The sequence below is a fragment of the Acomys russatus genome, chromosome 9 (assembly GCF_903995435.1).
Source record: "Acomys russatus chromosome 9, mAcoRus1.1, whole genome shotgun sequence".
Taxonomy (NCBI): Eukaryota; Metazoa; Chordata; class Mammalia; order Rodentia; family Muridae; genus Acomys; species Acomys russatus.
This window is the reverse complement of record NC_067145.1, coordinates 22,284,485-22,298,095: the sequence shown is the minus strand read 5'-3', so window position 1 is coordinate 22,298,095 and position 13,611 is coordinate 22,284,485. Positions and strand designations below refer to the sequence as shown.

The 13,611-nt window shown below is 45.8% G+C and overlaps 1 protein-coding gene across 1 annotated transcript in view; it reads left to right on the top strand.

The window, feature by feature from the left end:
• The window catches only part of Trio (trio Rho guanine nucleotide exchange factor), a 289,251-nt gene that overhangs the window by 175,816 nt on the left and 99,824 nt on the right, over nt 1-13,611 (top strand). Inside the window, exons 20-26 of the mRNA XM_051151014.1 lie at nt 1,891-2,006; nt 5,448-5,570; nt 11,236-11,430; nt 11,527-11,642; nt 12,222-12,288; nt 12,825-12,934; nt 13,516-13,585. Coding sequence (XP_051006971.1) covers nt 1,891-2,006; nt 5,448-5,570; nt 11,236-11,430; nt 11,527-11,642; nt 12,222-12,288; nt 12,825-12,934; nt 13,516-13,585 — 797 coding nt within the window. The remainder of the gene's footprint in view (nt 1-1,890; nt 2,007-5,447; nt 5,571-11,235; nt 11,431-11,526; nt 11,643-12,221; nt 12,289-12,824; nt 12,935-13,515; nt 13,586-13,611) is intronic.

The following is a 13,611-nucleotide window of genomic DNA, read 5'->3' as shown; positions in this document are numbered from 1 at the left end:
AACCTTGTCTGGAAAAACCAAATGAAAGAAAGAAAGTAAATGGGGCTGGCTTGCAGGTTCTGATGTTTTTAGTCCATTATTATCATGGCAGGAAGCGTATGGCAGGAAGCATGGCAACATGCAGCTGACATGGTGCTGGGAAAAGAGCTGAGAGTTTTACATCTAAATGAGCAAGCAGCAGACACTGTGAGCCACTGGCTCTCATGTGAGCTTCTGAAACCTCAAAGCCCACCGCAGGGGCACACTTGCTCCAATAAGGCCACATGTCCTAATTTTTTCAAATAATGCTATTCCCTATGAGCGTTCAGGGTCGATCTCGTTCAAGTCACTAAATGTACATAAATTGCCTAATCCTCTTGCTACCTACAGTCACTCTTAGGACATTTTGTGTGCCCTGTCTATGCATTTTTGTTTTTAACAAAATTAATACATACATATATAGATAAATAAGTAGAACTGTATTCCCCTATGAAAGGCACATTTCACTTTCAGATGACACATCATAGTCATTTTTGTAAACCATTGCTTAGAGACTGCATCTCTTCCTTTTGGGTGCATTTCAGCAACTGACTTCAGGTGCCCTTCTATCTGCACTTCTGCAAAGTTCATATCTACACTTTTGGGTTATTCATCATAGTACCAATAGTTTTATTCCTATGGTTCCATTTATTCAAAAGATAAACTCTAGGTCAGTGGTGTGCACAGTTCAGTGTCATTACTAAGGCCAGAATGCCTTGTGCCAGGGCTGCACACAGGATGCTATGCATTCTGTACCCATACCCTGCCCCTCTTTCCACGCCTGAGTAGAGTCAGTCTTTGCCAGTAGAACAGCGAATGAGGCTCTTGTTGCTTGTGGGGGGTTAAGCACATGCTATGTTTATTTACTGCCCAATCATTAGTGTTCAGGGTTTTGTTATTTGAGGACGAAAGGTGTAACTCAGTGGTAGATGGTGTGTTTTACCAAGGATGAGGCTTTATTTTCCATCCTTAGCATCAAACAAAAGTCAAAAACAGAATGTGATACAGATCAGTTCACAGTGTGCTTGCCCAGCAATCAGGAAGTACTGGGTTCAGTCCCTAGCACCGCACGAGCCAGGCATGATGGTCTACAACCTCCAGCACTCAGGAGGTGGCAGCAGCAGCTCAGAAGTTATAGGTTGTCCCAGCTCTCTATAGAGATCTCTGTGTAGCCTTGGCTGTCCTGGACTCGCTTTGTAGACCAGGCTGGCCTTGAACTCACAGCGATCCGCCTACCTCTGCCTCTGGAGTGCTGGGATTAAAGGCATGTGCCACTACGCCCAGTCAGTTGTAGTTTTTATATAAGACATTTTTGCCTTCACAGTTCAGTGGACCTCTGCTTCTCTCATTCCTTCCTTCCCCTCCTAAGGCACTATATATTTAAAGTCTTTCCGAGTAGGCAAATCTAAAGACTTATTTTTATTTACTGCTCTATCATGTTATTTTTATCTTCAGACAGTGTCTCGTGCATACTCCCCGTTGGCTTTAGACTTAAGGGCAAGAGAATAAGGAATCTGCTTCCAGCACTGACTGAGACTTGAGACAGGATTGCTGACATTGGTTAGCACATCTGTCTCGCTGTGACACAGGCATAAACGTCTAGATGAAAACAAGTGGGATTCTGCAGGTGTTTTTTTTTTTTGTTTTTGTTTTTAATTAATTTATTTTTATTTTATATGCATGTATATCTCTGTGAGGGTGTTAGATCTTGGAGTTACAGACAGTTGTTAGCTGTCATGTGGGTGCTGGGATGTGAACCTGGGTCCTCTGGAAGAACAGTCAGTGCTCTTAGCCACTGAGCCATCTCTCCAGCCCCTCTGCAGGTGTTTTAATGCGGAGCAAGTACCAACATCTTTTCCCTTTTCATCTCAGATATCTTGAATGAACTCTTCCAGCGGGAAAACAGGGTATTGCATTATTGGACCATGAGGAAAAGGCGGCTGGACCAGTGCCAGCAGTATGTGGTCTTTGAACGGAGTGCCAAACAGGTCAGTGCATCCATGCTCCCCTAAGCCCTCCACCCACCGTGCTCATGCCTCCTTTGTTCAACCGGCAGATTTTTCTTACAAAAATCATCTTTAACACTACATCGTGATCGTAGAAACAATTGTGCCTCTTAATTAAGTTTGTTATAAAATAAACCCCAACGCCCTGTATGTTTCACACTATACAAGTGTGCCAGTTGGTTTTCCTGAGCTACCTTTACCTCACACTTGAAGCTGCCAAGTGCAAGTCGTTCACACAGTTGTCTTTTTAAAAGCTGTGTCAAGTCCTGCTTAAGTGCTTATGAGAATAAAGCAGGTGTTTTTCTTTTTTATATTGTTATATATTGAAGGAAAAGTTTTAATTTTCTGCTAGATTGTGCTAAAACTAGGTAACAGTTCTTGAGTTTGGCTAAGACAGAGACATGGAGGGGAGGGGCCCATTTTCCCCCTCTGAAGGCACTGTGGGGTGAAGACCTAAGAAGACTGTTGGTCATAAAAGACCATTTTAAAGTAAAAGCTATTTACTTATATCTTAAGCGTTAAAATTCATTTCAGTTCTCTTTGGCTTCAGTAGTACCACAAGAATGCATATATTTTTTCCTTCTGAGATGACAGGGAAGGTCGGCAGAGAAACACAGGATTCGTTACGATCTTTCAAAACCTGAGTGTGATTAGGGTTGGGGTGGACATTCTCTCTGGAAATAAAACAGACACCCGCCCAGGGCTGCTCTCTGTGGTCCTCGGTGCGGACCTCTGTCCTGACAGGGACTCCAGTGTGGGCTGTCCCTGAGCCCTGAACTCACAACTCCACCACACTCCCGACACAAAGGAGTCACTCAGCCAGGTCTCATTAGGCAAAGAGAAATTAGACTTCTACACAGGCTTCTCATATGGGGTCTGGATTTTGTTCCAAGTCTCCCGAGGGCAGCCACATCCACAACTGCTCAAGTACATACAGACTGGGGTTCCTAGACCCCAGGTCTGCTGCTCTGCTGACCTTTCTGTCATCTTTGGTCAGCTCCCCGCAGTGACGTGGCGGGCTGTGGTGTCTCCTAACATTCCATTTCACCATCTTAGCATACGTCTCAAGGTGTTCCACCAGGCCTCACTGTTACAGAAGCAGCTTTGGTTTCTAACTACGTAGCATCTCACGTCCTTTGATGACTTAACCCTCGGTTTAAAGACACGGTGTGGTTCAGCTACAGAGAGACTCTGCTGATGGGGGCCTGTCAGGCCTGCTGCCCTCCGTTCTACACGTAATCGCAGCACTCTAGCGGACATTAGAGCTCTCACCAGTTTTCAGTATTGCACACTAAGATTCCTGAGTGGATGCCACAGTTTCTGAGTGGCAGTGTAGAAACATGTGTCGTGGCTTCTGTGGCACTGTCTCTGGACTTGTCTTTCCCCTGGCCCTTCCTGGCTCCACCTCACGGGTCCTCCCTCTCTTATCTCCCACACTGAATGCCGCCTCTCAGGACTGAGGTTACACTGTCCCTGGCTTCTTCCTGTCCTGTTATCTCTCCCTGGGTATCTCCCAGCCCTGACCTCTATTTTCAGCTCCCACATGTATAAATCCCTCATACCTCCTCAGCGTCTCGCCGCTCGGCCTCACCAGAAGCAAATCTGCTCTCCTGATTCCCCGTGCTGTGCCCCACTCTCACCGTACTCAGTTAAGGGTGACGAGGTGTGTCTTCCATTCCTGCCTGTCCCTCGTCCTTGTTTATTTTTAAGTCTGTGGGTGCTGGCCTTCTTCTGTGTACCGCACTCTTCCCTCTCTGCATCCCAGCAGAACCTCTACCATTTCTACTCCGTCTCTACTCCACTCCTTTTCTATACAGTAGCCACATTTGCTTCTACTTCTGACCTCTGTGAGCTCACCTGCTCTCCATAGCCTCTGCTGTGGCCTCTTCTGCCTTCTTTCTCTGTGGCAGGCGGAGCACTCCCACCTCCACCCCACCCCTCACTTGACCACACAGGTGCTATCCCAGTGTTGCTTAGCCCCCAGGTTTCCCCTGAGCCTCCACCTCTCGTGGCCTCCTTCTGACAGGGCCTTCCTACTCTCCTCATCGCTGCCGCCCGTGGCTTGCTTTTTATGTATCTTCTGCTACAGACCACAAGGTAGGAGGCAGGCATCTGGTCCCCTGGTTCCTCATGGGATCTGTCTACAGCCTGGGCTTCAGGCTGCTCTTATCCTGGAGGGCATCTGTCGCCACAGGGTGTACTTTACAGTGGACTCTGACTAAACTGGTAGCCGTGACCTTCCCTTGTGTCAGTGTAGACATTGCTTCAGAGAGAGGATGACTGTCTTTAAGCATGAGGAAAGTAAATGTCTAGCTGGTAGCCGAAGTGCCCTGTGACTTGATTTCCTTTTCCTTTTTTGCTACAAAAAATTCCACAAATGGGACAGGGGGAGGGGGGTGTGGTGACTTAGGAAGTAAAGTTCTTGGGACTAAATTTGACTAACACTTCCTTTATTTTAAAAAAAAAAAATTCCAGCTATGGTGGTGTACACTTAAAATCACAGCACCGAGGGAGGCAGAGACAGGCAAATGTCTATGGCTTTGTTTTCAGCCTACCTAGCGTACTTGCTTTGGTCTAAGCCAGTGAATATGGCTCCAGAGTGACGATGACCTGAATTAACCTCTGACCTTTACACAGGTTCATCCATCCACACAGGGATGTACACACACACATACACATGCAGTATGCATCTGAAAGATATAGCAAAGTGGGCGTTCCAATAGCAACATGTTAGAATGGATGCCCTGAGGATTCTAGAACACAGAGGCAAACTCCCACTTTTTAACATGCTGGTTTTCCTTAGCCCGGCCTATTTAGACTTGTGCGTTTAAATTGGTTTCATTTAAGCATTGGCACCTGAATCTGGCTGACCCCTTTCTTCAGACGTTGCCGTGAGACAAGGAAGGCTTCTGGCTTCTGCACGGTATAGCATATTCACAAAGAGGAATGAGTCCTGAGGACACCCTCAAAACACAAGTGGAACAGCATCAGTCTGGGGGTTCCACGTGCACAGTCATGGAAAGGCACAGCTGCTTCTGTGTTGTCCTGAAATGTCTTTATAGTAGGAAGGCTTGGGTTCTGCGTGTGTGTCCAAAGCTTTGGCACCTCGGTTTCAGACCGTCCTTCACCCACCTCTGTGTTTCTGGAAAGAGACCTTAGCTATGGGTTCTTCCTGTTGTTAGGTCTGTGGGCTCGCAGTCCTGAGCAGCCCTCGGACCATTGGTCATTGCTGCATCCGTGACAGGGTTCTTTTCCCCTGCCCTGCTCCTTAACCCTTGCGCCTTGATGTTCCTTTTGGAAATGTGTCTGTACGAGGCGCTGCTTGTTGATGCGTGCCGACCGCGGCTCACACAGTGAGGCGTGTGGAAAGGTCTGCTTCCCTTAAATGTTTACCTTGTGCTCATCTGTGCATTTCTGTCCTAGGCCTTGGAGTGGATCCATGACAATGGGGAGTTCTACCTTTCCACACATACCTCCACAGGGTCCAGCATTCAGCACACACAGGAGCTGCTGAAGGAACACGAGGACTTCCAGATAACTGCCAAGGTGAGCCTGCGTGGGCCCTGCAGGTCTGCTGGGCTCCTCCAGAACACACACACGCTGGGGAAGGGAGGTGCCCTTCAGCTGAGGTGATGGGATGCTCTTTCCAGGCGGGAGCCTTCAGCCGTCCCCTGTCGTTTCCCTGCCCGTGCTTGTCTGGTTGCCCTGACAGCCTCCAACTCTCCTGCCTTGTGTCTTTGTCCTGTATGTAATTGCTATCCTTCTCTTAATGTGCTTTCTGAATTATTTTGTCAAGTCTTGCTGTCTGTCTGGACACTAGGGGGTGCTTTCTTATTCTGTGTCTTGTCCTTATCATCAGTTCCTGAAAGTGTCTCTGTGATATTGCTCACCACGGTCCAGTCCCAACATGGTCCGTGTTTATAGCTGGCAAAGCTGATTACTGTCTTTCCATGTGTTTGTGACACTAGAGGCATGGCCGCTTGTCTCTTGAAAAGAGAGTGGATACTTACTTCAGAACGATTATGTCTTTGTGTCTACGCATGCACTACGAATAAATACCAATCTGTAAGAATACACACATTGACACAGAAGTCCCAAGAGCATGCCTCCCGGGATCCGGTTCTGGCCTTTACCTCAGGATGGTTTTGAATTGCTTGGAATGACTTTCTCTTCTCTGTGACTGTGTTGTTTGGTTTTTCAGAGTTTGTTTTTAAGTTACATCTAACTGAAAATTTTAATTACATTAAGTTTGTGTTGGCCTATACATGCTACAGCAAACATGTGGAGCTCCAGGACTACTTAGGGGAATTGGCTTTCCCACCGTGTGAATCCTGGGCATCAAACTCACATTCCCAGCTTAGCAGCAAGCGCCTTCACTCACCAAGCCCTTTTGCTGGATATCCAGGAGCTGGTTTTGTTTTTGATGTGTGTGTGTGTGTGTGTGTGCTGTGCTCCAAAATATTTTCACAAATATATTTTTACTGGCAGACTTGAGTTTTTAGAAGATGCTGACAATTATTTCAGATTTACAAGTGAAAAATAAATGACCAACCTGAATAACATATTTTTGTTAAACAAAAACAAAAACAAAAACCAACCCCCACCTCAAAACCACAAGTGTTCTATAGAGGAACAAGAATAATTATCTTGAGATGAGGGTGGGCGGGCTGGGAGTTGTAGCGTGACTTTACTCTCAGAACCCGGGAGGCTGAGGCAGATGGATCTCTGTGAGTTTGAGACTAAACTAGTCTATATAATGAGATCTAGGCCAGCCAGGGCTACATAGAGAGACCCTGTCTCCAAAATTACAACAACAACAAAACCCACAAACATCTAGAATAATAATAGTCTTGTGTAGCCCTTAACCAGCTTTGGAAACATAAAGAGGAATTTTTGAACCAATTGGAGTCACAGTAGCCACTTTGTATTACGCTTATTTGTAGTTTTGCTTCTGTAGTGTTTCTTGCCCCCCCCCACCCTCCCCCACCCTCCCCCTATCCCCCCCCATCCCTCCACCCCACCCCCATCCTTCCTGGCCTCTCCTCCCTGTTTCCCAGCAGCTTCTGTGTGCTGGGCCTTAGGAAACCCTGGTCCTATTACAGTCATGCACTGGGGCTACAGAGAACTGGTTCCCCAGTGCACTGGGTGGGATGATAAACACCGGGGAGGGTGGAGCTCAGGCAAAATGGAAGATGTCCCCTCCTAGAGATAGCAAGAACACCCAGTGAGTTGACTGGTCCTGCGTCTAAGGTGAGGACCGTGGTTTTCCCTTCCTTTGGATACAGCCCATTCAGCCATGGAATCCTTATTTTGTTAGTACAGATACAAAGCATCCTTCCTCTGAGTGTTACAGTTCTGGACTTGTTTATCTGATGGTCCTTTGATTGGAAGGGAGTTAAGAAAGTGTCTAACATTACACGCAGCAGTAGATCAAAGCCCAGTTCTTCTCCCTACTACTGTGCAGTTCAGTGACAGGCCCACCTTGTTCGCCAGGGGAGTATTATGGGATGTTTCCCCATTATTCCTAAATGTCCCTTTCTATTTAGTTGGGATGTAGCTGTTGAAAATATGACAGTAATATGCATAACTTTATTCTTATGTTTCATAAAATCTGAAATTGTAGGTACCATCTGACCATGCTGTTTCCCAAGTCTATAAGACTGTTGCTTTTGTTAAACATATTGAGTTAGTTATATTAGGAGAAAGCTGGAGGTTTGGAAGGAGTGTTTTTTACTGTCTCCTTAACTGTGCACTGTCAATGGTACGGATCATGTCGACCTTTGCTGGAGATGCCACTTGGTTTTTCAGGATGAAATGGGGTTTTCCCTTGTTTGCACCCATTACCCCATCTTAGTGTCTCCTAAGAAATTATGTTTCTTGCAATCTATAGCAAATTCTCAGCTCTAACAGGACAGTCTCCCAATGTGTTACAATAATTCAAATTAGAACACTTTCTGTGTTAAAGCAGTAAAGCCAAGAAAACTTCCTGCACTGCTGTCTTAGTAAGACTTCTTGGCATGGTCCCTGTGTCATCCTCAGTGCAGTCAGTCATTTTTCCAAGTGCCATGCAGACACGTCTGTGTCCAACTCCTGGGCTTCATTTTGGGGTGGATTCTGTGTCCATGCCAGTGACTGGCCTCTGCAGAGCTGACGTCTGAGGAGGTGTTCAGAACAACCTGCCACACAGTTTCAGCAATCTACCGCATCACTAAACCACTTCCAGCCTTGCCGTCATCTCCCCATGCCTCCCTGCATCCTCATGAGCGGGGTCTCACCAAGTGATGTGCTCTGTGAGAGAGCATCTGTGAGCACAGGCTGTGTGTCTTTCCTGGGTCTCATCACTTGAGAAAACGGTGAGGAGAGCCACTATGAGGATTCAGCTCGCTCTTGTTTTCTCCTGCTCCTCAATGCCCACACAGTAGGCTGTTTAATCATAGCGCCTGTGTGCTCCATAAGCAGAAACCTACTTTTATAATAGTTGCTAGAGTTAGCAGACAAAATTAAGTATTTCATATATCATCATAATATTTCATAGCAAAACCAGTGTTTGGTTTTTCTTTAGTGGTGCTGGGTACCTTTTTGGGAAGAAGTTTTTTGAGCTCATGTCTCATATTTCTCTTGACATCAGAAGAATGACAGAAATTTAAATGTTAGCAGTATTTAGAAATCTGATTATTTCTGTAACTTTAATGTTTTCAGTGCTAGAAATAACAAGACTTCTAAAATCTCTCCTTGTGTGTGTGGTGGTTTGTCTAAATGACATAAAATTTAACTCAGTATGAAAAGATTGATAAATTCATGCACATATAAAATAAACATATCTAAACAATACTTTACCATAAGCAAAGCCTAAGACAGAGAACAAATGGCAGGTTTCCATTTTATATCCATTTTACTGTTAGAACTTTGAATCTCCTGGATGTATTCTTAATGCCAGTTATAATTAAATATCTGGGAACTTTTTTTTCTTTTCTTTTTTTCTTTTCTTTTTTTTTTCTTTTTGAGACAGGGTTTCTCTGTGTAGCCCTGGCTGTCCTGGACTGACTTTGGAAACCAGGCTGGCCTCGAACTCATAGAGGTCCGCCTGCCTCTGCCTCTCTCGAGTACTGGGATCAAAGGCCTGCACTACCACGCCCGGCTTAATTAAATATCTGGATAAAAGAACGGTTGAGGGGCGGGTAGATTGCACCTTGTTTTTAATCACACCATTTGTTTGCTCTCTGCTTCTACTGGACTCTAGTTGATGTCTGGGTGAACCCAGATTCATGGCTTGTACATACTGGTTAGAGAAACAGACCGGTGGCCGGTCAATGTGTAAGATACATCTGATGTATACGTTAAATAAGATGAGAACAAAGTAAACCTGGGGGAAAGGAAGGGTTATGACCCCTGGGGACAGTGGGAAAGGAAAGCTACTGTGAGAAGCCTCTGACTCTGATGGAATTATCTGCTTAAATGAAGTCTGACTGCATTGCCAGCAGTCTTTACATTAGACAAATCTTGGCCATTTTAACTACTTTAATGTAATTAATATCAGCCTATTTTATTAGTGCTGGCAGTTGCTGTATTTGTGATGTGTTTTCCAAATACAGACAAATATTCCTATAGCTTCTTCATGGTTTTGTATTAATGTAGGCAAGCTATGCTGTCTTCTATTTTATTTTTATCTTTACTTATTTATTCCCAGATCTTAGACCCTTACAGGTTTATCTACACATAGTTTGCATTGTTTTCTCATGTCGCTGTTACCACAGTAAAAGGGATATCAGTACACAAAACCCCCTGTTTCTGGAGGGGACATTCTCACAAGAGAGATGAACCAAAGTCATACAAAAGATAATAGTTTACACCATGTTAGAAGATGGTAAGTGTACAATGGAGAGTGGCTGAAACAGGAAACACACTGCTTTTAAGATGACAGTGGAGCCATTAGGACAGTGGTCTTTATTGGAGAAGAGATGTAAAGGGGCCTGAAGGTGTCTTGGCAAAGAGTCTTCTAGGCAGATGCACCTGAGCACAGAGCCAGAGGACGTGAGCTTGGATGATGTGGGAACTAGGTGTACGTGTACACACACACACACACACACACACACACAATCTTGCTGTGAAGCCTCAGTAGTCTTTGAGGCTGAGGGGTTGCCCAAAGAATTCGGGCTTAAAACTTTGTTTTTACAAACTAACATAGTTAGGATAGGGTTGAAATATGACTTTGTTTTCTGTTGGTTTTTTTGAATACTTGTTATAAAGAATTTCCAAATGAAGTTTTACTGAGATGGGGGACTAGAGAGATGGCTCAGTGGTTAGGAGCATTGGCTTCTCTTCCCAGAGACCCAGGTTCAATTCCCAGTACCCACATGATGGTCCACAGATGTCTGTAACTCCAATTCCAAGGAATCTTGATACCCAGCCATTCAGGTAGTGCACAGCCATACATGCAGACAAAATACTCAAACACACATAAAATAAAATTAAATTAAGTTAAATAAACCTTTTTTTTTTTTTTTTATTTTTAGGACTCAACTGGGAAAAACAGTTCCATTGAAATAATAACTTGAAAATGTTAGATCTCAAAGAAAATCTAGTAGCAGCAATCAGGGAAATGATATGGAAGATGTATTGAGAAATCAGGGCTGCGTGAGGCTGATACTGCATACGTGTAACTTCCCTTAACATTAGGGAAAGTAGGCAGTTTGGTTGACTTCATGCTATTCGGTGTATACATAAAAATGCAATAGCCCTTGTTATAAAAATGGAGCTGCTTCTCTGAAGGGACTTTGCCAATTGGCCTCCAGAGGTGTGCTGCTGTGCTCCTTCCCTGGCTGTCCCTGAAGGTCTGGGCGTCTAAGTGGATGCACAGAAAAAGCATGTATCCCAGCAGGGAGCTGCTTAGGCCATGCACGTGGTGCTCAAAGAACAGTAAAACTGAAGCTTCTCCATAGACTCCCCCCCCCCTTTTCTCTCTCTCACTCACTCACTCTGTAGACTCTTACTGACCGCAGGAGGCCCTTGACAGATAGGTTCTAACTTTGAGCTGATAGTGACACCACTCAGTGGAAGAGCGGAAGAAAGGTGGCAAGTGCAGACTCCAGGAGGAGGCGAGCTGGCTGGATTTGGGGCTGTCGGTGCAGGCGGGGTGCCACTTCCCCTGTGCTTTGGGTTTCTGGCATTTAGCGTCATGCGCTTCACAATACTTTTCCTGTTGTTTTTGCAGCAAACCAAAGAGAGAGTGAAGCTATTGATACAGCTGGCTGATGGCTTCTGTGAAAAAGGGCATGCCCATGCAGCAGAAATTAAAAAATGCGTGACCGCAGTGGATAAGAGGTACAGAGATTTCTCTCTGCGCATGGAGAAGTACCGGACCTCTTTGGAGAAAGCTCTGGGGATTTCTTCAGATTCCAACAAATCGGTGAATTGCCTTTTAACACCCTGGACAAGTGGTGATCTCAGCTCCGTGCCGTCCCCGCTGCTCTTGCTAACTGGCCTCTCGGCTCTCATTCCACAGAGTAAAAGCCTTCAGTTGGACATCATCCCTGCCAGTATCCCCGGGTCAGAGGTGAAGCTTCGGGATGCTGCGCACGAACTCAATGAAGAGAAACGGAAGTCTGCCCGCAGGAAAGAGTAAGCCAGCCCCCCCCCGCCCCCCCCCCCCCCCCACCCCCCACGACAGAGTGTCAGAGCCTGCAGGCGTGCTGCTGGCAGGGCTTTACAGTCAAGCTTGAGACCTCACTTGGCCTTTTCAACCGACTTCTCTGTGTGCTGACCCCTTATCACATGATCACTGTCTTGTCCTGTTTTCTCTATGCCTTCCTAGCTTGACAGATTGCTTGCCATTAGCAGTAGAGGAAATTAACAGATGCAAGTACTTAGACGTTTGTAAGCTATGCTAACTGAGGTTGAAAGATCTCTCTTACCCGCACCCAGTTCCCACTTGGGTATTTTTGTTGCCCAGGGACATTTGGTGGCGTGGGGGAGAGATTTTGGTTGTAATTCAGTGGGGACAGGGAGGGACAGAGTGGCTGGAGTCCAGCGGGTGTGGACTAAGGCACTGCTGAGCCTCCATAGCCCACAGTAAGGCTGAGAAGCCTCAGTGTCAGCCCTGGGAACTCCAGGGAAGTGTTCCCAAATATCTTGGAGTGAGTAGATAGATAGGAGAGTAATGAGCCTAACTAAACCGAACTGTTCTCTGTTCACTTCAAGGTTCATAATGGCTGAACTAATTCAAACCGAAAAGGCTTATGTAAGAGACCTTCGGGAGTGTATGGATGTAAGTCTTGCTTATTCACACGGGGTCTAAACTTGCTCTTTTATTGCTCTCTGTTGCTGGCTATTGGAATTGTGACAGTATCATAGGGTCTGTGTTCCTGGTGTTCTCTGGGGTTCCAGGAGTGCTTTGGCCCGTTACAGAGATGACACAGCACTGATCATCTCGTTCACTTGTCACATGATGGCCTGGCTGGCAGTCTCTTTGCAGAGAGCAGCAGCTTCTGACAAATGAACCTAGCAGTTATGACAGTGCCTGGCACTCACTCGGCCACACCCTGAATGTTTGCTGTACCTTGTGATGGACATTCATTCCAAATTGGAGGCTGGGAATAAGCCAAAAGCTATAGTAAACCTTCCCGAGTGTTAGCAGCAGCTACTACGGTTTCTTAAAAGACACATCTTTCATGTTTACTTTTGCCTATACTTGTGTGTTCAGAGTCTGTGTTTAAAGGTGTTAGGAGTAGCTGCTTGAAAGTTCAAGTTGACTTTTTTTTTCTTTTTTTCTTTTTTTAATCCCTTCGTGTCCTTCCTGGCCAGACCTACCTGTGGGAAATGACGAGCGGAGTGGAGGAGATCCCACCCGGTATCGTCAACAAAGAGCTCATCATCTTTGGAAACATGCAGGAGATCTACGAGTTTCACAACAAGTGAGTCGTGTTAGCTCTTCTTCGGGGCGCTCTCTTAAAACCTCATTTCCGTGATGACACTCCATTACGAGGAAAGACATTCCCCTGAATGTAGCAGAATTCAGTGACTTGGTTAAAGTTAGCATCGAGCCAGTCAGCCGTGCATATTTAAATTTCCTCTTCTACTGTGAGATACGGAAGGCAGTGTTTTTCCTTGTGTTCATGGTACCATGGCACACCCCAGAAGGTGTGTGTCCTGTGTCTGTGCGCCAGCCTCTCCCCACATCCCTCCTGACTCTCCCAGCTGCTAGTAACCACAGTTCGCTCTGGATTTCTGGGATGTGACCTTTATTTTTTTGGTTCTCCTTATGAGTGAGATAATGAAGTGTCTCTTTCCCAAGACCCAGAGAGGCTGGCAGCTTGAAGTTTCTATCAGAAGGGACTTGAAGGCCATAGTAACTTACCCTAGTCAAGGGCTACAGATTTAGTTAATCCTGAAGACATAGTGGACACGGACATCCTCCGTTTCTCCATTTCTGGGGTATCTTAGGAGTATATTGTTCTGAGCACCGTAGTGAGAACAGCCTTTCTCTTCTCTGCAGCATCTTCCTGAAGGAGCTGGAGAAGTACGAGCAGCTGCCGGAGGATGTGGGACACTGCTTTGTCACCTGGGTAACAAGCGCCGCCCCCCAACATGC